The sequence below is a fragment of the Scomber scombrus genome, chromosome 12 (genome assembly GCF_963691925.1).
Source record: "Scomber scombrus chromosome 12, fScoSco1.1, whole genome shotgun sequence".
NCBI classification, from domain to species: domain Eukaryota; kingdom Metazoa; phylum Chordata; class Actinopteri; order Scombriformes; family Scombridae; genus Scomber; species Scomber scombrus.
The window spans coordinates 21,847,172-21,867,512 of NC_084981.1; the positions used below are offsets into that span (position 1 = coordinate 21,847,172).

The 20,341-nt window shown below is 38.3% G+C and overlaps 2 protein-coding genes across 2 annotated transcripts; one reads left to right on the forward strand and one right to left on the reverse strand.

Moving 5' to 3' along the window:
* Nucleotides 1-2,120: 2,120 nt before the first annotated feature.
* Nucleotides 2,121-6,981, reverse strand: mtrf1l (mitochondrial translational release factor 1-like). Its single transcript, XM_062430553.1, has 8 exons — nucleotides 6,011-6,981; nucleotides 5,837-5,916; nucleotides 5,621-5,728; nucleotides 5,381-5,459; nucleotides 4,688-4,851; nucleotides 4,071-4,188; nucleotides 2,813-2,949; nucleotides 2,121-2,614 (listed from the first exon to the last, which is right to left on the reverse strand). Exons 1-8 carry the CDS (start codon nucleotides 6,438-6,440, stop codon nucleotides 2,405-2,407), a joined length of 1,326 nt encoding a protein of 441 aa, XP_062286537.1. The 5' UTR covers nucleotides 6,441-6,981; the 3' UTR covers nucleotides 2,121-2,404.
* A 2,618-nt stretch (nucleotides 6,982-9,599) lies between these two features.
* fbxo5 (F-box protein 5) lies at nucleotides 9,600-11,995 on the forward strand. The gene is made up of 5 exons (XM_062431056.1): nucleotides 9,600-10,213; nucleotides 10,596-10,766; nucleotides 10,953-11,043; nucleotides 11,403-11,621; nucleotides 11,735-11,995. The coding sequence occupies exons 1-5, from the start codon at nucleotides 9,600-9,602 to the stop codon at nucleotides 11,993-11,995; spliced, it is 1,356 nt and encodes a 451-aa protein (XP_062287040.1).
* Nucleotides 11,996-20,341: the final 8,346 nt, after the last annotated feature.

Here is a 20,341-nt window from a genome sequence, read left to right on the forward strand (position 1 = left end):
AAAAAACAAACATTTGACTGGCTTTGTCCAAATATCACCCTCCTCCTCCTCCTCCACCAAAAAAAGCTGGCTTTACAAAAGCAAGTTTTTCTTCTCTGGGGCTTTTCTGCTCGGGAAAAGACGCAGTTTCATTTCCCACGAACGAACCAGTCAGCGAAATGACTTCATGTTGAGAAAGCAAAGCGTAATTTCCTCAGAAAGAGATGACTCTCCTCTTCTCCATTATTGGCTAGCTAAAGGTGGCGCTGAGAGAGTGGGAGGCAGTGACAGTGAGAGTGAGCAGAGCTGAACTGAGCTGAGCGATGACTCCACACTAGATTAATCAACCTTTGCTGCTGCTGAGCATTATGGGTAATGTAGTTTTTCTAAGTTAAATATATTAACCCTTATCGCATGTCCATAACCCATTACCACTACCCATTTTGACATTTGAAAGCAATTAATACGTGAACACCTCATCAGTCATTAATAAATTGGTAATTAGTCCTCAACAGTTTTTACTCTTTATGTTGATGGAGAAAAATATTTACAATCACACGCTTTCAATGAATTATATTAAATGTGAATTAACAGTATTGAACGGTGGGTTTTTGAATTTTTTTGAATAAATATGAAACCAGCTACACAAAAACAGTTTTAGAAAGTTGAAATATTTCCATTGTTTTGCATCATCTGAGTAAGGTGTCAAATTTCTGGCTAAAAGAAATTACCTCATCCCCATTACCCATTACCACAGACTGGCACTTTTTATATAGCCCGTGCAACATACCCCACCCAACCTGGTACTGTGCAATACATACTGCATACTGTGCCTTAACATTTTAATATATTTTAATATATTTCGTGTTTATATTGTGTACTTATTTATTGTGTACTTATTTATTTATTGTGCACTTATTATTTTTTATAGACTTAATTTCGTTGTTATGCTGTCCACAGTAGCACAATGACAATACAACTTCTTACGTTGACATTTGAAAGCAATTTTAAAAACACCCTAAAAGACATCAATTGAGCCTGAAATTGTATGGCTTGTTCCTAAAGTGGCCCAGAAAACACAAAGATGGAAATGTTTCAAAATTATGTATTTTTTATGTACAGCTGTAGTGAATCAACACTGACCCGTGTTGATTAACGTATGAATGTGTGGGTATGAATAATATGTATCATCAACATTTTCACAAGTAAATGTACACTACAAATTACTCTTTTTTTCTCAGTAACTGTACCAGATTAAAATTATAAATTTGAGGGGTTGTGAGATGATTAATGGGAGAGGAAAGAAGAAAAAAGTTCTGATACACAAATCTGTTTTCAGTTTGTTTTCTCTAATCTTTGATTTTTGGTGAAATATTGGATCATTTGAACATTTATTGAAATGAAACCAAATGAGAAGTTTAGAGGTAAAAATCATTTGGTGGAGCTGTTAACAAATCATAGACATCTGAAATGTGAGTAGGAAACCACTGGTTTCATCGTTAACAATGTGTTGTATTTTAAAAGCTTATTACCCACTGTGTCAAATCTTAAAAGTAACTAAAGCTGTCAAATAAATGTAGTGGAGTAGAAAGTATAATATATTATAAGGAGTGGAAGTATACATTAGCATCAAATGAAAATACTCAAGAGAAGTACAAGTATCTTTAAATTGTGCTCAAGTATAGTACTTGAGTAAATGTACTTTCCACCACTGATTTTTAATGGCTCAGCTCATCATACATTATCACAGCTGAAACAATTAAACCATTCATCGATTAGTTGAATTATTGAAAAATAACCAATTCATTTTTTGTGTACAAAGTATGCATATTTGTGTTCTGATTGGCAAATTCTCTGAACCCTAATCTCAACCCCATCCAACATCTTTGGGATTAATCATAACACCTACAGAGGGCTGACATCACTGACACTCTTGTGGTTGAGTGGGTGCAAATTCCTGCAGACAGCTGTTCAAAACTTTTGGAAAATCTTCTCAGAGGAGTGGAGGCTTTTAGAGCATCATATTAACGCCTGTAGTTTTGGAAGATGTTCATTTGTCATGTAGTGTACGAGTTTGCAGCTCTTCGAGGTAAGTTAACACACACACACCACTGATTTTAACTGATGAGTCATGATTTTTACTGCTCGAGATCAAATACAAACGTTTATGATCACTCCATAGATGAGTCATTTTATTTGCCACTTATAAGTTTGTGATGACATTGCTTGTCACTCCTGAACATGTGTACAGAGATAAATATTGTATCTCTGACTGTGTAGACATTGGTAATAAAGATCAACATAATTCAAACTCTGGAAGGGCAGAACCATTAAGACTTGAGTCCCTTATAATCCATCATGGTCCTTTTTCTCTTCTAATGAGAAGTTTCATTTACAACAAAATCCATTCTTATCACAGTCAAACTCATGAGCCCTCCTCGTTTTCTCCCAGCAGTTCCAAAAGCGTCTCCTGGTCGGAGAATTCCTGCAGCGAGGAGTTGATCTCGTCCAGCAGATCCTCTCCCAGCAGGAAGCCCTTAACGTCGTGTACCGTCATGCCGATGCGGTGGTCTGTTATCCGGTCCTGGGCAAAGTTGTAGGTCCGGATCTTCTCCGATCTGCCTTTGTTGCCGATCTGAAGGAAGAGAAAGAAGAGGGAGAGGACGAACAAAGTTTAAAACAATATCAAAATCATACTGTGTGCTTTATTTTTATTGTGCATTGTTTATTAATTTTGAGAATAAATGATTAAATTAAACATCTTAGATCCTTCAGAAACATTTTTTTTTTAAAGAAACCAGCACTTGTCACTATTATATTTGACTGTTTCCACCTGTACTTTACGCTGGTTGTAGCGTTTGCTGGTCACCTCCTCCAGCTTCTTGCTGTACAGTTTTGCTCTTAGAGCTTTCATGGCTTTATCCTTGTTCTTCATCTGGGAACGTTCCTGCTGGCACTCTGCAACCGTGCCTGAAAAACACACACAAGTACTGTTCTTATGAGGTCATCCCAGACAAAGACAGGCTGATTTAGACATGTAGCACTAAAACCTGCTTAAACATCTGGGTACTCTGTTCCAAAAGTTACAATAGAGCAAAGGAACCTCATGTTTCGTTTAGCTGAAAGTGAACTAAGATATAGGTGACATCAAGCAAACAAATTAGTGTAGAGGGCTAAAATGGAGTACTGTGAAGACATGTCTGATGGTATATAGATGTCCTATATACATGTGAGAAATGCCCTGTATGCTGATAAGTTTATCAATAAAAATGTTGAGGAAATATTATATAATTCTACCCCAATTACAAATGGCTTGGCCTTTGAGCTTTGTTGTGTTAAATGGAACTTTTTTGCACTCAAGTGACTTGCAATCAATTACATTTATCAACAGCACTTTGGTGTCCAGTGTCAGTGGATAGATTAGGTCCAGTTGCCGTACTGTATGTGCAGTACCAGTCAAAAGTTTGATTGAATGAGTCTGATTATTTGTGTATGATTCAGTGATTTTTTTCCTTAACAAAAGTGAAATTACCTGGTTAAAAACTCTCAAAATGACATTTACTCCTTCTCCCTAAATTAAGAGTATAAAAATGCAAATCATTTCCATTTGAAAAGTTTAACTGCTGGACTCAAGATGTCTCCTTGAGTCCATTTTCAGTGTATTTGCACTGGAGATTTCAAGTTTCCACATCACACTTGTGTAAGGTGCATACTGGACTATGATTGGCTCCACACTAGTTGTGATAACATAAATCACGTTCTTAGGGAACTTGCCTTGAACTCAGATTTTCGGTGAGTACTGAGAAACGTTCCACTTTCAGCAGATAAATGTGAAAACAGCCTTCAAGTGGCAAACTTTGCACATACATCATTCTGCTCAGTGAAGCTCCAAAAGTCCACTGAAGTAACAATGAACAAGACACATTTTTGAGCTGATGGGGATTTAAAGCTTTTTTAAGTAGGGCGAGTAAAGTAGGAATAAGCCTGAAGAAAGTTTTTTTCTCCATTCGGGGACAGACTAAGAGAAGCCCTACAACTCATGTCAGTTCCTGGTTTAACAAGATGATCTTCTGTTTCTTTCAGTTTTTTACCTGTAGGCAGATGGACTATTCTGACTGCGCTGTCTGTGGTGTTGACGTGTTGACCTCCAGCTCCGCTCGCCCTCATGGTGTCTATCCTCAGGTCCTTTGGGTTTATTGTGAACGAGATCTGACAAGAACACACACACAAAAAACTCATAATTTGGATCCACATCAACACCACATGAGCACAAGAACAAAACTACTCCAACAATTAGAAAGACAGGATGGTAAAATCAGTGTTAAAAACTATACACACCTTTATATTCATATTAGAAGAAACACTAAATCATCTTTTTTTGTAGTTTGATATAAAAAATCTATGCTTTTCTGAAAGCATAATCATGACCTCATGTTGTACCAGCTAGCTGAAATATAATCTAAAACCATTAAAACACATTTTGAACCAGTGCTTTCACTTTAGTCCTCACTTAAAATAAACTAACGAAAATGTGACAAACAAAGTAAGTGAGATGCCTCAAAATGCTGTTCTACTTTTTTCTGTAATTATGTTATAAATTCTGTAGTTAAAATGTTTTAACAACAAAAAGGAAACAGATAGAGATGAATACACCATATCAATCAGTGTGTGCCTCATTGTTCATCTCATCCATCCTGTGAAGGCTTACCTCGGTGGGTTGGGGCAGTACAGCCACAGTCATGGTGCTGGTGTGCATGCGGCCCTGTTTTTCAGTCTTGGGGACCCTCTGGACTCGATGAACTCCACCCTCAAACTTCATCGTCTTGTAGCTCTGAGGGCCGCTGATGCTGGCCGAGGCGTGACGCAGACCACCTGATTACAGGTGAGCAAAAAGTACCAAGATTGTGAATTATTCTGTCATTTATTAGACGGGTTGAGTTACTCTGTACTGTATTTCCAAATTGATATGAGATTGATATGTGCCACAAAATAAATTTCATAAAGCATTTCCTCATTTCATTTCCTCAAATCTCATTTATGTAAGGCTGCAACTAACAATGATTTTTGCCATCAATTCATCTGCTGATTATTTTCTTATTCAATCAATTACTTGTTTAGTCTATGAATTGTCAGAAAATACATAAAAATGCTCTAATGGTTTCCCACAGCTGTACGAGATGCATTCAAAAGGACTTTAATCAAAACATTTAATGTTTTAAAACATTAAATGTATGCTTTCTACAGTATGCAGTCATGCTGCATACTGTAGAAAGCGCTCCCCCCTGAGGTTGTTGTCAGTTATTACACTATAAACTAACAATCTGGCTATAAGCAAAAGTATCTGTATATCTGTGTGTGTGTGTGTGTGTGTGTGTGTGTGTGTGTGTGTGTATCCACTGACCTAACTCGCTGGTCATGTGCTCCAAGATGTCAAAGGACCAGCCGTGGTGCTGAGCGAAGCCGTGATACATGTCAAACAACTTCATAGGAAACAAGATGTTATGAGGTGAATACATAGAAACAACTTCAGTTTATAAAATGTGTTTCTTTTTAAGCCGATAGAAAGTCTTACAAAGTCCATAATCAGCATGGATATATAATGTTTAATATAATACATTTTTACAAAAAAGTACTTCCAGACCTCAGCAGTGAACAGCATGGCCTCCTGACCCCCAACACCGGCCGTGACCTCCAGCACGAGGTCACTCAGATCTGCCTCATCCTCCTCAGGGATCAACAGGTCCAGGATCTAGTTTTTTAAAAAAGGTTGATTTAACAGAAAGCTTGATGGTTTTTGTCCCAGTTCAAATGTGGCATTTATTAAACTTTCTTTTACACTGTTATTTTATATTTTTACTTTCTGTCTCAGATCCTGGATATCTTGCACACAGCCTTCCCTCTCCAGCTCAGCCAATTCTCGCAAAGCTGGATCTTCATCTGTGAGAAGCCCCATGAAAATACACATTCAGTCACATTATTTAAATATAACCTCCTAATTTCTTGCCTTTGTGTAGAAGCAGGACAGTCTCACCTTTCAGGAGCGTCTCAGTCTCAGCTATTTCTTTCTGTTTGGTGTCCAGCTCCTTGATGCTCTGGATGAGTGGAGCAAGCTGAGACACTTTGGTCCTCTTGGCCCTCATCTCCTCCTCACTGCACCCCTGCTCCTCCTCTGTCCCGCTGCTGTTGACAACGTTCAAACATTCACTATACTCTGTCTCCATCTTCTTCAGGTAGTCTTGCAAGGACCTCTTGACAAACAGCTCATCATGCGACAGTAACTTGGCCACCATCAGTCGTGAACCAGTGTGAAGAGTCCTCGTGGTTCCCCAACAGCGACTATTCAAGAGTTCATGAAACCTAACAGGCCCACTGATGAACTTTAGTGAACGTGGAGGCATCAACATACTAAAAACACACTCCTTTCCTCTAGGAAGGAGGTTTATGGCTCTTCTGTAAGCCATTGTATAAAGATATTTGATTTTAAGATTCACTGTATAGCAGCATAAACTGACCCTGATATGATCTGGCTCTGTTTTCTATAGAGGATTAAATCTTTTACCAAACTTCATTCAAACTTTAGGTAATTTTATGTATTTTTACATCTCAATAAAGCATATTCCCCTATAACTGCTATAAAAAACGATATTCTGCATCTAAAACAGGCCGACTTTAATTCGGCATACATGTTGTACATGAAGAAATCCTATACTTTAATGAAGTTTCACATTTTATTAAACACATTAACTTCCTCCCTTAACCCAAACCTAAAGCTGAATTTAAAGGCTTGTGTTGTTGCTATCACAGGCTGGATTTCAACCTACAAAAAACATAACTAGACACATTCAAAGGAAGTGAACAACTCACTGAGGATTTCTACCTAACATTCAGCTCAAATGGCTCCGTTAGTTTTTTACTGCTATCGGAAACACTGTCGTCCTATTTAACATTTACTTTTTTGTCATAATGTGTCTAAAAACGTGAAAGTCAATGAAAGTCTGTTAATAGTGCTCATTCACCACTCTGCTGAAGGGCGCAGACATTAAATGTGAGACGCATGCGCAGTGGACTTCTTTTTTTCTGCAGCGAGTTAATGCATTACCGCCACCTAATGGTGTGGAGGGTAAAATAAGGTATTCCTTTATTAGTCCCACAATGGGGGAATTTGCATTGCAGCAGTGGACAGCAAAATAGAATATAAGAGCAGCAATAAGAAAAGAATAAATAACAATGAATAATAAGTACAAAAACAATAAGAACAATAATAGTAAAAATATGTAATAAAGATAATCGTGACATTATTTACAAGAGTAATATCTAGTGTCCAGTTGATATTTAGTTTTGCTGGTGCATACTCTACATACAATGTATTACAAACCAAATGACACACATCACAGCTGTATCTGTGAGTCTGGTTATAATTGAAATGTCTGTATGGACTTGTAAATTGGACTTTGAGCTGTCATTGATGCTGGGACCATCATTTAATTAGCATTATTGCATTCATTATGCAAGGATGTTAAGCTTCAGGGCTCAGAAGGTGTTCCCTCCCAAGAGATTCAAACACACTCGACTTCACACCTTTTCTTTCTCTGCCTATCACTGGCCTAAAACAGTTTTCCTGTTTCCCCTTTCGGCTGCTCTAGTTTTCTGTCACATTTAACAGCCTAGCAGCCATGTGAAGTTGTATTATGTTATTATGAATCGAGTTAGTATTTGTGCCCCAATTTCTATAACTTTAATGCATAATATATAGACCATACAATTAAAGTAAAAAGGGTAAAGTGAAATAAATGAAGTGCAGTATCTAACCTTAACTACACCCCCAACACCCCTCTGTCTGGTTTCAATGAAAGAGCCACTTCACACATTCCAGGCAGGGGTGTGAACTAAACTGTCCTGTGAATGACCAGTCTTTAGCTCTTTTTTAAAGAGTTGGATTCCAGACACAGTTGAGAGAAGGAATTTTCTTCCAGAGATGTCTTTTGTGTTTACCATAGCATATGACCTCAACCTAGATTCCAGTGTCTGCTTAACAGTGTGATGCCACCTGAAACATGTAGGCTACAACGAAACTGAAGCAATCCTTATGGTATCATAAGTAAAAAAAGAAAAGACAGAAAGAAGTGCATGTAATAAATGAGTAATTAGTAGGTACTATAACTAACTAAGTACTAAACTAACTTAATACACACACACACACACAAGACATTCCACCCGCTGCCATCAATATTGCACAATTCCCCTTAATATTACACTCAAAATTGCTGTTGCAGTTATTTGAGGATCAGGTTTTTGGAGCATTTAGAGCAGTTATTGCTTTGAAATAAATGTTTTTTTTAAACCTGCTTGTCCGTGTTTTCACTGTCTAGTAACATCTGCCTGATGAGGGTCAGAATTGAAAAAAACAAACAAACAGTGAAATCTGCCTTTATTGCATTTTCAAAAATAGAGCAGCAAATAAAGCTGCTCTATAAAGCTGCAAATAAAGCCCCCCCCCCCCCCCCCCCCCCCCCCCCCCAGACACCTTTGCGGCCCCCCCCCCCCCAAGTTATACCCTTGTAGTAGTTGTAGTCATGGTTGTAGTAGTATTATAGTTTGTGTTTCACGTCGGGTGACATAAACAGTGGCACCGATCGAATGGGCGCTGACGTCACCGCCGTTATCTGCTCCCATTGGCTGGCGGGTTAAAGGGGCTTCAATCTGATTGGGTTGCGCCTTTTGCCACCGATTTCAAACAGGACGCGGATTTTTCAGTCAGTTGTGTTTGAAGCTCTCGATGTGAGTGTTTGTCAGCAGCGAGCTAATGAAAAAAAAGGGAGCGAAACAGAGGTTTTAACTTTGGATAACGATATTAACAAAGGTAAGCTGACAGGAGTTCACATTTAGTATTTTATACATCCTTACAATGTTCATCTAGTTTTGGTTTTAATCATCTTGTCGACGATGTTAATATTAGCTGGTCTAGCTAGTTTGGTGAGTTGGCTCGAAAAGCTGAATTTCATGAGCGGATTTAGTGATGATAGGTTGTATTTTGTATTTGCGTTAAGAGCCTGGTAAACCCGACTTTTTCGTTACAAGCTAACTTAACGCTAACGTTGAGATACTTCCCATCCATCCTCCTGTACGCGCTTAAACGGAAGAAAGTAGAGATAACGGAGCTAATTGTTAATGTATCGCCACCAAACAATCACCACGTTAATGCAACGTTTCAACCGATGATATCCTGACAATTAACTTGTGCTACAAACACTATATAGTATATGCATTTGAAGACTTATATCGTCTGTCACGGCGTTCACGTCACAGCTGCCTTTCCGCCAAATTTACGTCGCGCCAAAATCGACTAAAGAGTCGATTTTAAATGATCTATTTGGCGGAAGACTTTCAAACTATATCCAAAGTCTGTGTTAAGGGTTTAATATCAACACATCTATATGTCATGTCTCTCATTCATGCCAGTATAGTTGAATAGCCACGTTTATTGTTAGAGGTAGCTACGTTAGCTTGTACGCCAGGAGCCATGCTTGCTCGTCAGGCTCTGACATAATATTTTGTTTTGTGTCCTTTTTTCAGGGATATACATACTGCAAGTGTATATGTTTCATTATAAGAAAGTCACCATGAAGTGCCCTCAATACAAAGCTGCCAGGGCCAACAATGTGGAGAAAGTCTCTGCTGCAGAGTCCAAGGTGTATCACCACCTCAAAGCTTCTCCAGTGAAGGAGCTCATCCCCATCAAACCACAGTGTCCTCCAGCAGGAGTGACTACCGTGTTGTTCCCTCTCAACAACACTGACACCACCGGAGCAGTCCACGACAAAGAAAACAGCACAACAGACAACAGGGAGCATGACAGGACTCTGGAGGAAGGGTTTGAGGACAGTGGTTATCTGTCTTTGCACAACAGTCAGACTGAGGATCACCATGTGGATGAAGAGGACGACCACATCCAGGCAAGATCCACAGAATGCCTGTCGCCTTTTTCTGCTGCTGTACGTCAAGAAAAGGCAGTAACACCAAAACAGTCGCCTACTAAATGTAAAGGGAGGACAAGCTCCAGCCGGTCCATGTCTCTGGCAGCATCCACTCCTGTGGATTGTCTTAAAAGGAGAACAGTAACATGTTCACTGTCATCTACTCCTTCTGCCCAACATGATGACCACAATCTACCTTTACTGAAGTTCCAGCGTGCTGTTTGTGAAGAGCTTGCCAAAAGCTATCGGAAGAATAAGAGGTATTATATTAAGATTTGTACGACTTTTTAGCTTTTATTTCTCCTGCTGTGAAATAATGGCATACTTCGCCAAGTTGTAATTGATCAAAAAATAGCACAAACCAAATTAATAATGAATGATTGTTTCAATTGTCTAACATTCTGTGAAATCATGTTAAAGTTCAGTACATTGGAAACTCGCCACCACTATTCTCATTATGAAATATTAACAAATCGTCCCAGAATCCACACTGGTTGACGCATACTTAAGATGTTTTTGGGCCTCATACCACAGGATGACTCACAGCACCAACATGTTAACCCTTTGATTTCTTATTCCACCAGCACTAAAGGGATATGCTGTGATAAGCCAGGTGAATTAATAATTTACTTTGTGTCTCAGATACGACTGGAGCATCGTCACAAAGGTGGCCGAAGATCATCATTTGGATCTGGTTATCGGGCGCAAGATGGGTTTGGAGTTCGTCGACATGTTTTCATCTCTGCTGTCCAGGAACATGAGAAGCATCCTGACCGACATCCTGGCCCTACTGGGAGACATGGACCTCATTAGGTAAACCATTGATGCGTCATTATGTGGAGAGAATTATGCTCACAACAGCTGACCATTATGTGAATCTGAAACAATACACATGGAAGCAGCGTTTTTAGGGAAATTCTTCTTTCTTAGTTATTCATAGTTACTACTTTTTGTTTTGGTTGTCTTTATTCATATGTTGACCCTTTTCTCATCTCACAGCTGTAAGAAAGTGAGCAAAACATGGAGGAAGATCATCTGTGAGGATACTGCAGCTCTGAACAGGTGTCAGCAAGCTGAGCAGGCTCTCAGGGTGAGGAAACAATCACAACCACACATTTCTATTTCTGCATTCAACTTAAAGGTTTTCTTTTGCTTTTATCACCACACGAAGCCAGTTCAAGAGAGGGAACACTTCTCTTTTCCAAATCAAACTATTAATTATGATACATATGGCATACAACAAAGATTATTAATCCAACTCTTTCAGAACAAGAATGTATTACATGGAAGTATGAAACCAGACATATCACAGATTTGTTGAATATTGTCAAAAATAATAAATGGAAGGAAGAACAAACTGGATGTGAAGTTACAGCCCATGGACAGGATTTGCTAACATTCAGTCACAATAAATATTTGTCTTTAATTTCTAATATTTTTCTTTTTTAGGAGTCAATGAGCTCTCTGAAACACAGAGCTTGTGGTCTGACAAGGGATGCGGCTTTGTCCAGGGTGGCGCTGTCCTGTATGCAGCCCCTTTCCTCCTCAAGTACGACATCCTCATCCTCATCCTCCACCCCTGGCTGCAGGGTTAACAGACGGGCCAGTCTCTCTCACAAAGGCAGCACACCCACCTCCCAATGTACACGCTTCAAAGATTATGTGCAGGTGAGTGTTTGTGTATAAAGGCTCCTTAGGTGTGGTGTGTAAACTGGAATTTCGGGTAAAACTTTTCATTTGTCTTGTTTTTACAATGTGTGTGTTTTTGTTCTTCCCTCCAGGCCGCCAGCAGTTTGAAGCAGCACGAATCTCTGCGTCCCTGCAAGCGGTGCGGTTCACCGGCAAAACACTTGACAGAGTCTCAGAGGGCCACATGTACACGCTTCAGCTGTCTGTTTGACTTCTGCACCTGTTGCCAGGAAGCTTTCCACGGCTCCACCCCCTGCCGAGTGGTGCAGCCCCGAACCCACTTTCCCAGCTCCGAGTCGACCCAAATCATTCCAGGGAGCGCTCGCAGCAAGAGGAACATCAGGCGCCTGTGATGAAGCTTTATTCACTGAACTTTTTAACCGTGCTGGTCATCTTTATCTGGCTTGGTGGCTTTTCCGGTGGTCCATTTCAAAGCTCGGACATCCTTCACACGAGCTCAGCCTGGAAGTGGCCTCTGTGGCAATAAGACTGTATCTGTAGATCGACCAAACTGGATGAACTGAGAGAAGCACTTGTTCAAACAACTGCTGGGACAATCAACCAGGCAGTGTTATTGGGCTTAAACTATTGTCGTTTGTGAGCGACAAACACATCTAATGCCAAAAAAATGAACGAAATGTCGACTGATACACTTTAAATTGTTACATTTTATCATGTTTTAAACTGAATATATGTATAATTGAATTGTATTCTTGTATATAATCACTTTTAAATAGTTTTGTAATTTCTTTTAAATAAATATTGACTCTCAGGAGATGTTTAAATGTTCAAATGTACCGTTTGTATTACTGTAAATGGATGTTTTATAAAACATGAAACTAAACTTTCTGCCTTTTGTATTTCATTGCTATATTCTTCACAGAAATAACTTTAGTCAGTTACATAAAAATACAAGTTTTATTTTTAGTGAATGAAATGGAGAGCAGTATAAACATATACTTGCATAAGTCGCCTTTGAGGTTTCTTAATAAAAACAAATGAAATCCTCTACCCACTACACTGTAAAATCTGTTTATTTTTTAGGAATTATCCATCCACCTTCATTTTAAAAAGCAATGCATTGGATTTTAACATGAAGGTAACTGTTAAATGCATTTTAAAAAAGTGTTTTAGTATTTGACAAGGAGCTAGTTGCATTTATACAACCTTTAAACCAAAGTAGTGTTCCTCTTGCTTTTTTCTTTTTTTTAATGAAGTGGATGTTAATGATTTTAATTTAAGGGGGTTTTATAAATTATTTGAACTATCTGTGCTAATTCAAGATTTGCAAACAGGATATGTGGAAAGATCTGAAGTAACTCAACCAACATTGGGACAAAATGGCTGAAAGTAATGGACTCATGATTGAAATCTTTAAACTGTCGGATAAATTGTTAAAATAGACGTAATGGTTAAACAGTTGAAATAGGTAACAGTTAACAAGTGGATTAATGGTTGGGAACAACTGGTTTAAAACACTTATTAGACAGATTATCTGACTTTGAGCCTGAATCTTGTCTGGATTTCCTTCACTAGATGGCAGTGTTGTTTTCTCTCACTAGCTTCTCTTGTTTAAATGATCTGTGACTCATCAGTCATCATGTGAAACTAAAAATCAATAAATTAAAGGGTAAGAAGTGAGGTTTTTATGGCCCAATATCACAATGTAATATGCTTCCTTATACTGCAGCCACTGACCGCAACAACCAATCAAAAAGCTTTGGTCAAATCCCTGGAGCGCCTGGACAGTTCAGTTTGTCAACAAATTACAAAAATAGACTTCAATGGAAACCTGAGTTAATAAAAAAGTTTATTTTGTACTCTCCCTTTAGTATATACACAAGCAACAAAAAAGGGAAAATCAGAGGAAATATGGTTCTATGTATTGGAAACTATCATACTTATATTTGATATCAGATATGTGTCACAATATCAATATATGCAGAAGATTTAGGAGAATTCAACATGTGACGGAACCTGATATAAGAATATTTTCCTTTTAAAAATCATTTGGGGCCTTGTTAATTAACCAGAATTGCAATAACTTCTCTTTCTATGTGTTCAATAAAACATTGTTAATTAAATAAAGAAAACAGGCTGAATCCTATATGTAACATTTAGAAAGTATTACATTTTTCTGGAAACCCATTCGTTTGTGGGTTGGGCATTATCCAACTTTAAGCTCTGATGACTATATGGCAATAAATAAATTGCAATGATGCAAATAGCATCACTGACATCAGATGTTTACCTCTGACATTTGCAGGATGAACCATTTGTCTCTCCTCCCTCTCTTCCGTTAGCTTGTCCTCTCTCTCTCTCTCTCTCTCTCTCTCTCTCTCTCTCTCTCTCTCTCTCTCTCTCTCTCTCTCTCTCTCTCTCTCTCTCTCTCTCTTTCTCTGTCCCTCTTATAGCTTCTGCTTTGTTGTAATGACGCATTTAAACATCAGTCAACTTACATTCGTGTATTTTCTCTTGCAGGGTATTAAGGTGGGATGACCTGTCACGTGGAAAAACATGCCAGTTGTCACAAAGGAAATACCACTCCACACAAGGGGTTGTAATTGCTCAACATTAAGTACTTTATTGCATCATATTTAGTCTGTTTGTTTGGCTTGAGAATATCAGTGAAAAAAGAAAGCCTCATTGCATTTTAGAAGCATTTAATTCACAAACAGGTTTTGTTTAATGTATCTACATTACCAGTATTCAACTACAGAAATCAAGGATCAATGATATCTTTATTATCTCTGAGCACAGGTAATAAACTGCAGAAATGCTGCTGCATATCACCATTACCAGCACCATTTGTCCATTCATTTGTACAATTTTTCACCTTTACAAATAGTTTTCCCTTTTTCTCTTGATATAATCTGTGCTTTATATATGTCTTGTAGGCAACCTAAGAATATGTGTATTTAGGCTACTACTATCCCACTCAGTACATGTACAGCTCCCAACTCTTTATAACAAATATTACATACTGTTAATATTCTCCTCATAATTAGTCTCTATTTTTCACTCATAAATACCTCATCAGTCGTTAGAAATGTGTGATTAAACCTTAATGAGGCTTTCAGAGTTTAGAGACAGTGAATTATTTACACTATTTATTCATGAAGAATTCACAATCACACTTAATCATGATCCTGTCATTGCATAGAAAAAGAGAATGTAAATTTATTGAATTGTGGTTTTTGAATTTTTATGTACAAAAATGTGTATTAGTCACACAGATATATTAAAGTTGAAATATGTGTGTACATTCTGGGTTACTTGTACTGGGTTACATTTAAAGCTAAAACAAAGCTCTCAAATGTAAAAACTGGACAAATTTGACTTGAACAGTATGTAAGGGTTAAGAGACATTTATCAACAATATGTGGGATTTAGTGAGATCTAGTGGTGAGGTTGCAGATTGCAACAAAATAAGTAACCATGCCCCTTTTGTGCATGTAGGAGAACCTATGGTGGCTGCAAAACTCATGAATACCATGAAAGGCCCTTTCTAGAGCCAGTGTTTGGTTTTTCCATTCTTTGCTACTGTAGAAACATGGCGGTGCAACATGGCGGCCTCTGTGAAAGAGGACCTGCTCCCTCTACAGATATAAAGGGCTCATTCTAAGGTAAGAAAAACACAATGATTCTTAGTTTCAGGTGATTTTTTGCAAAGTCAGTTCCAGTAGATGCCACTAAATTCTACACACTGCATCTTTAAAAGACAAATATCTACAACCACAGTGTTTCCCACAGAAATTTGAGAGACTGGTGGTTGGACCTCAGTCCGACCCTCTAGGGGGGTCCGGGGGCACATTTTTAAGTCAAATGCATCATTCTGGTGCACTCTGAGAGCAAAATTAAAAGGTTATATCTATAAAAATAAAAATAAAAACATGTGCTCTGAACAATTTAGTGCTTTAGTAATTTAACTACTGGTTGTATTGGTATGAATGGTGATGACACAGCAAAAAGATCACAGCCACAAAGCATGGGAAAGAAATTTTACCATTTCATAAATGTTCCGAACAAACCATGAAAAATAGACCTATGTCCATATTTCAGCACTGAAACAAAGGGCACAGTAGCTCTGGTGCAGGGTGAGATGCTTTTGCTGAGTATTTCGGAGAGTGTACAGACATGTTTTGCTCACTATGACAATATGGTGGCACAAATTACACTATGGTGGGCTACCACATTTTGTATAATTAATGGAAAACACTGCACTACATACAGCAATATAAGGCTTTTTTCAACTATCAAACATCATCATCAGCCTCAAAGATCCAGTAATGTTTGGGCTCCTCTTTCACCACAACATCATGCCAAATGACGACAGATGTTCAAATGTATTGGCCCTGATATGGCTGTAGAGCGGCCGCTGTACACCGGACATGTAAGACGATGTCACGATGATGGAACTAAATGGACTATTTTGTAAAACGTCAGAGCTGCTGATGTGGCTGCGGCTGATTAATCTGTGCTGTGGCCTTTCACTCCCTCAGCAACTCAGGATCCAAAAGATTTATTGATCGGCTGCTGCGCCGAGACACATCCCAACCACAATCAGACCAGCTCCTAATTGTAAAAGTCATTAGAGCTGGCTGCCACATCTGTGTGTGTGTGTTTGTGTGTGTTTGTGTGTGTGTTTGTGTGTGTGTGTGTGTGTGTGTGTGTGTGTGTGTGTGTGTGTGTGTTCATAGACAGGTGTTTACCTGCAACATGCAGGTTTTGTAATTGAAGCCTTCTAATGAGTTTTATTTCATTATTTTGTGTGTGTTTTCCTAACTGCACCCTTCTCTTTTCTTCTCTGTCACTATTTTTATCATATTATCTGCCCATCCTTTGAAGTTCACTCTTTTTTTACATTCTTTATTTCTTTTATAAATAGCTCATTTCAGCCCCCAGATAGAGGAAAGAGGGGGGAGGAGGGGAGGGGGTTGGTGTATGACAGGACAAAATGTGGTCGATCTGAGCTGCTTGTGTGTGAGCGTTTTCCAGGTTGATGATCTTGATGCGCAGTGACTTCTGCGTGTCAATCAGCTGCATGTCATCAAAGTTGAACTGTAAGAGCCCTGAAACGAAGCTGTCACTCGAGCGCCTGCGGGAAAAGCGAGCAGGAAGCAGGAAGTAAATCAAATCCCCAAACTGAGGCTGATGAGGGAAAACTGGTTACTTTATGTCAAATATGCCAAGTAGTCTGCTGCAGCACGAGCAGTCTTGTAGTTTATTCATCCATTCTCCTTTACATCTGCATCCTTTTATGCATTTAGGAGGGATTGTTCTATTTTGGGAGTTTTTCATGTCTCTATTGAGCAGTATGATCAGATGATCAAACAGGTTTTAATCAAATCCACATTTTAGCCAAACTAATTTGAAAGAAGAAATAAAGGCCAACAGGAAAACAATTACCTAAACTGCCTGTTTTAAACATCCATCACAGTTTATAGACTGACCTTCCAATTCAACTTTGACCTGCTGTATCTGCTGAAGTAATTTTATGTGTGCTTATTGACCCAGGTCTAAATAATAATTATTGTTGGTTCTGTTGCATTGATTTTTTAAAGAGTCCAACATGAGTCATACAATGTTACATGAGTGAAATGTTATAAGTGGAGCAGCTCCTCGGATCATCCGGCTGCTTGTGTTTCTTGCCCCGTCCGACTTTGTTGTAGTGATTTCACTGTGTTCCCCAATTTGCAGTGATTACTTTGGTGTGTACAGTTTGATCATATATAGAAATGATGGCTTCAACTACAACAATAAGAATGGGAACAAAGATTTGAGCTAATTTAAAAAACTGAAAACATGTTTGTCCTTTAAAAACACCTTTCTTCATAATGCATGACACCTTTTTTTCATTTTCTGTGTGTAAGTTTGCCTCATTATGTTCCTCTGTGCACAGCCCTGGAGTCTCACCAGGTAAACATACACACACACACACATACACACACACACACACACACACACACACACACACACACACACACACACACACACACACACACACACACACACACACACACACACACACACACACACACACACACACACAGTGCATGGTGTTAAAAGGCTGCAGCCCTCTCTTTCTGTCTATTTTTACCCTGTTTGGTCCATTAAGATCAGCAGTGATGAGAGTTAATGAGAGAAGCCTCTGCACACAACGCAGGCAGTAATCACAAATGTCCAGGAGAGTGGACACACACACACACACACACACACACACACACACACACACACACACACACACACACACACACACACACACACACACACACACACACACACACACACACACACACACACACACACACACACACACACACACACACACACACACACAGACCTGTAAACACATCCACAATGCTTACACAAAAACACACATACTGACCCAAGTTTTTTTTTTATGACAACAAAGCTGTCTCACTCTGGGACAATCAATTAAATGTGCACATACAAGGATACACACACACACACACACACACACACACACACACACACACACACACACACACACACACACACACACACACACACACACACATGGACATGCACAAAGACATAAGGACATTGATTTAAAGGTTATTGATTGTGATAAAAAGCATACACACATGCAAAAGTATGCAGTCATACCTGATGACTGACACCTCTTCAATGATGCTACTTACTGTCACCAGATTCGTGAGATCATTAATATAAAGTTAATGCTGTACCTGTTTTCACTTGTTGGGTTGCTTTCATGTTTTTTATTCAAGCATATATTTGGTAACACTATATTTAAGTCTGTAATATTTCAATAATTTTCAAATATGCTGAAGAATGTAGTTTATTACAGATTATTGGGAAAATGTGAATCCTTTAAAGGAAAATCTCAATATTCATATTCATTGTTCATTTATTGTTGGGAATGTTATACCTCATATGCAGTCTGTAGACGTGTATGCTCGCCTGTAGACATATTTCACATTTTTGCTTTGTCACCTGACCTGCTGTGTACTGAATGAGATACTCTTTAGGTTACCTAGCAATTACCAGTAATTAAAATTAAGTAATTAAAGGTTATCAATTGAACACTGTCTAAAAGATAGACAAAGATAAACAACCAGTATGATAAAGAGTTAATATATATTTATATTATTGATTTTTGATTTATATTCATGACTATATGAAGACTGTCGACATTTCAAACTATGCAAGACGTTAATGTCCTCTTCCATTAACAATCAAATCAATAATTTAATTTGAATACTGATATTAATCTCAGTGAGGTAAGTGTTATTATGAAACATGATTCCTACTATGTTCTCTGTGAATAAATGATCCTTAATACTCCTAATTATAATCTAATAATTTGACAAGGGGTGACTTTGGATTGATTTCTTTTGTATACAGTACATGAATTGAGGCAATGTTTTTAGTTATTCAATGTGGCACTGTCAGAGGTTCCACAACTTTGTTTCGGACTGAAATTTCTCAACAACTAATGGCTGTATTGCCGTGAACATTTGTGCAGACATTCATTGACTCTAGAGGATGCATCATGGTGATCACCTGACTTTTAGCGCCACCAGCAGGTCAATATCAAGTGAAATATTTCCACTCCTACAGCATGGAGAGGCATTAAATTATGTACTGTCTCATGATGACAACAATGACAATAGTGGTTTGTTGCTGAGTGTCAAGAAGACACGTCTCTTTTGTGAGAACAGCTTTTTGTTTGAGATCTTGATTGACACTTTGATTGATAATCCTCGTCCATTAAGTATTTGTATGTTAACTGAAGTCACTGTCAAAAAGTCTTGTTTTATCAAAAATGAAATCAAACTATCTGATTGCAAACTGTAACATGAACTAATGATGAATCAGCAAAATCCTTTAAGTTATGTCATACACACTGAATCACTATACTGGGTCCAGCCCTGCAGAACATTGCTTATGACATTTATGAGTCAAATATCAGCTGCCATTTGACACTTTTAAATATGAAAAGTGAGTCACAGCAGAGCGAGAGGGCAATTCAATTTTAACCTCACACCAGAATTTAGTCATGTGGAGGACAGCAGGGTGACATGAAATCAGAAGGAAATGTTTATTTTGTGTTGGCTTGTATATGTGTGTGTGTGTGTGTGTGTGTGTGTGTGTGTGTGTGTGTGTGTTAATATGTGTTGACATGTGTTAAAATCACATCTACAAATAATTTTAGAAATAGGAAAAATATTTCATGAGAAGAATAAAAAAGGAAATAAGCACTATTGGCTGGCGAAGGTCTGATGAACTACACCAGAAAATTTCCAGTTAGGCTTACAAGCTTATAAATTATATGTTAAGCTCAGTTTACAGATGTTTAAAGGACCAGTGTGAAGATTTAGGGGAATCTATTGGCAGGAATATTATATAGAATATAATATTCATAAGCATGTTTTAATTAGTGTATAATCACCTAAAAATTGTGTTTTCGTTAGATTGAGCCCTTTGCCATGTTGCACCGCCGTGTTTCAACAGTAGCCCACAACAGACAAACCAAACACTGACTCTAGTGAAGGAATCACGTTATTCGTGAGTTTTGACAGGGGCTCATATGTTTTTCGTGAATTCACAGTCACTGTAGGGTCTCCTACATGCTTGCAGAGGCAGAGGGATATTCACTTTGTTGCAATCTGCAGTTCATCAGTAGATGCCACTAAACCCTACACACAATTATC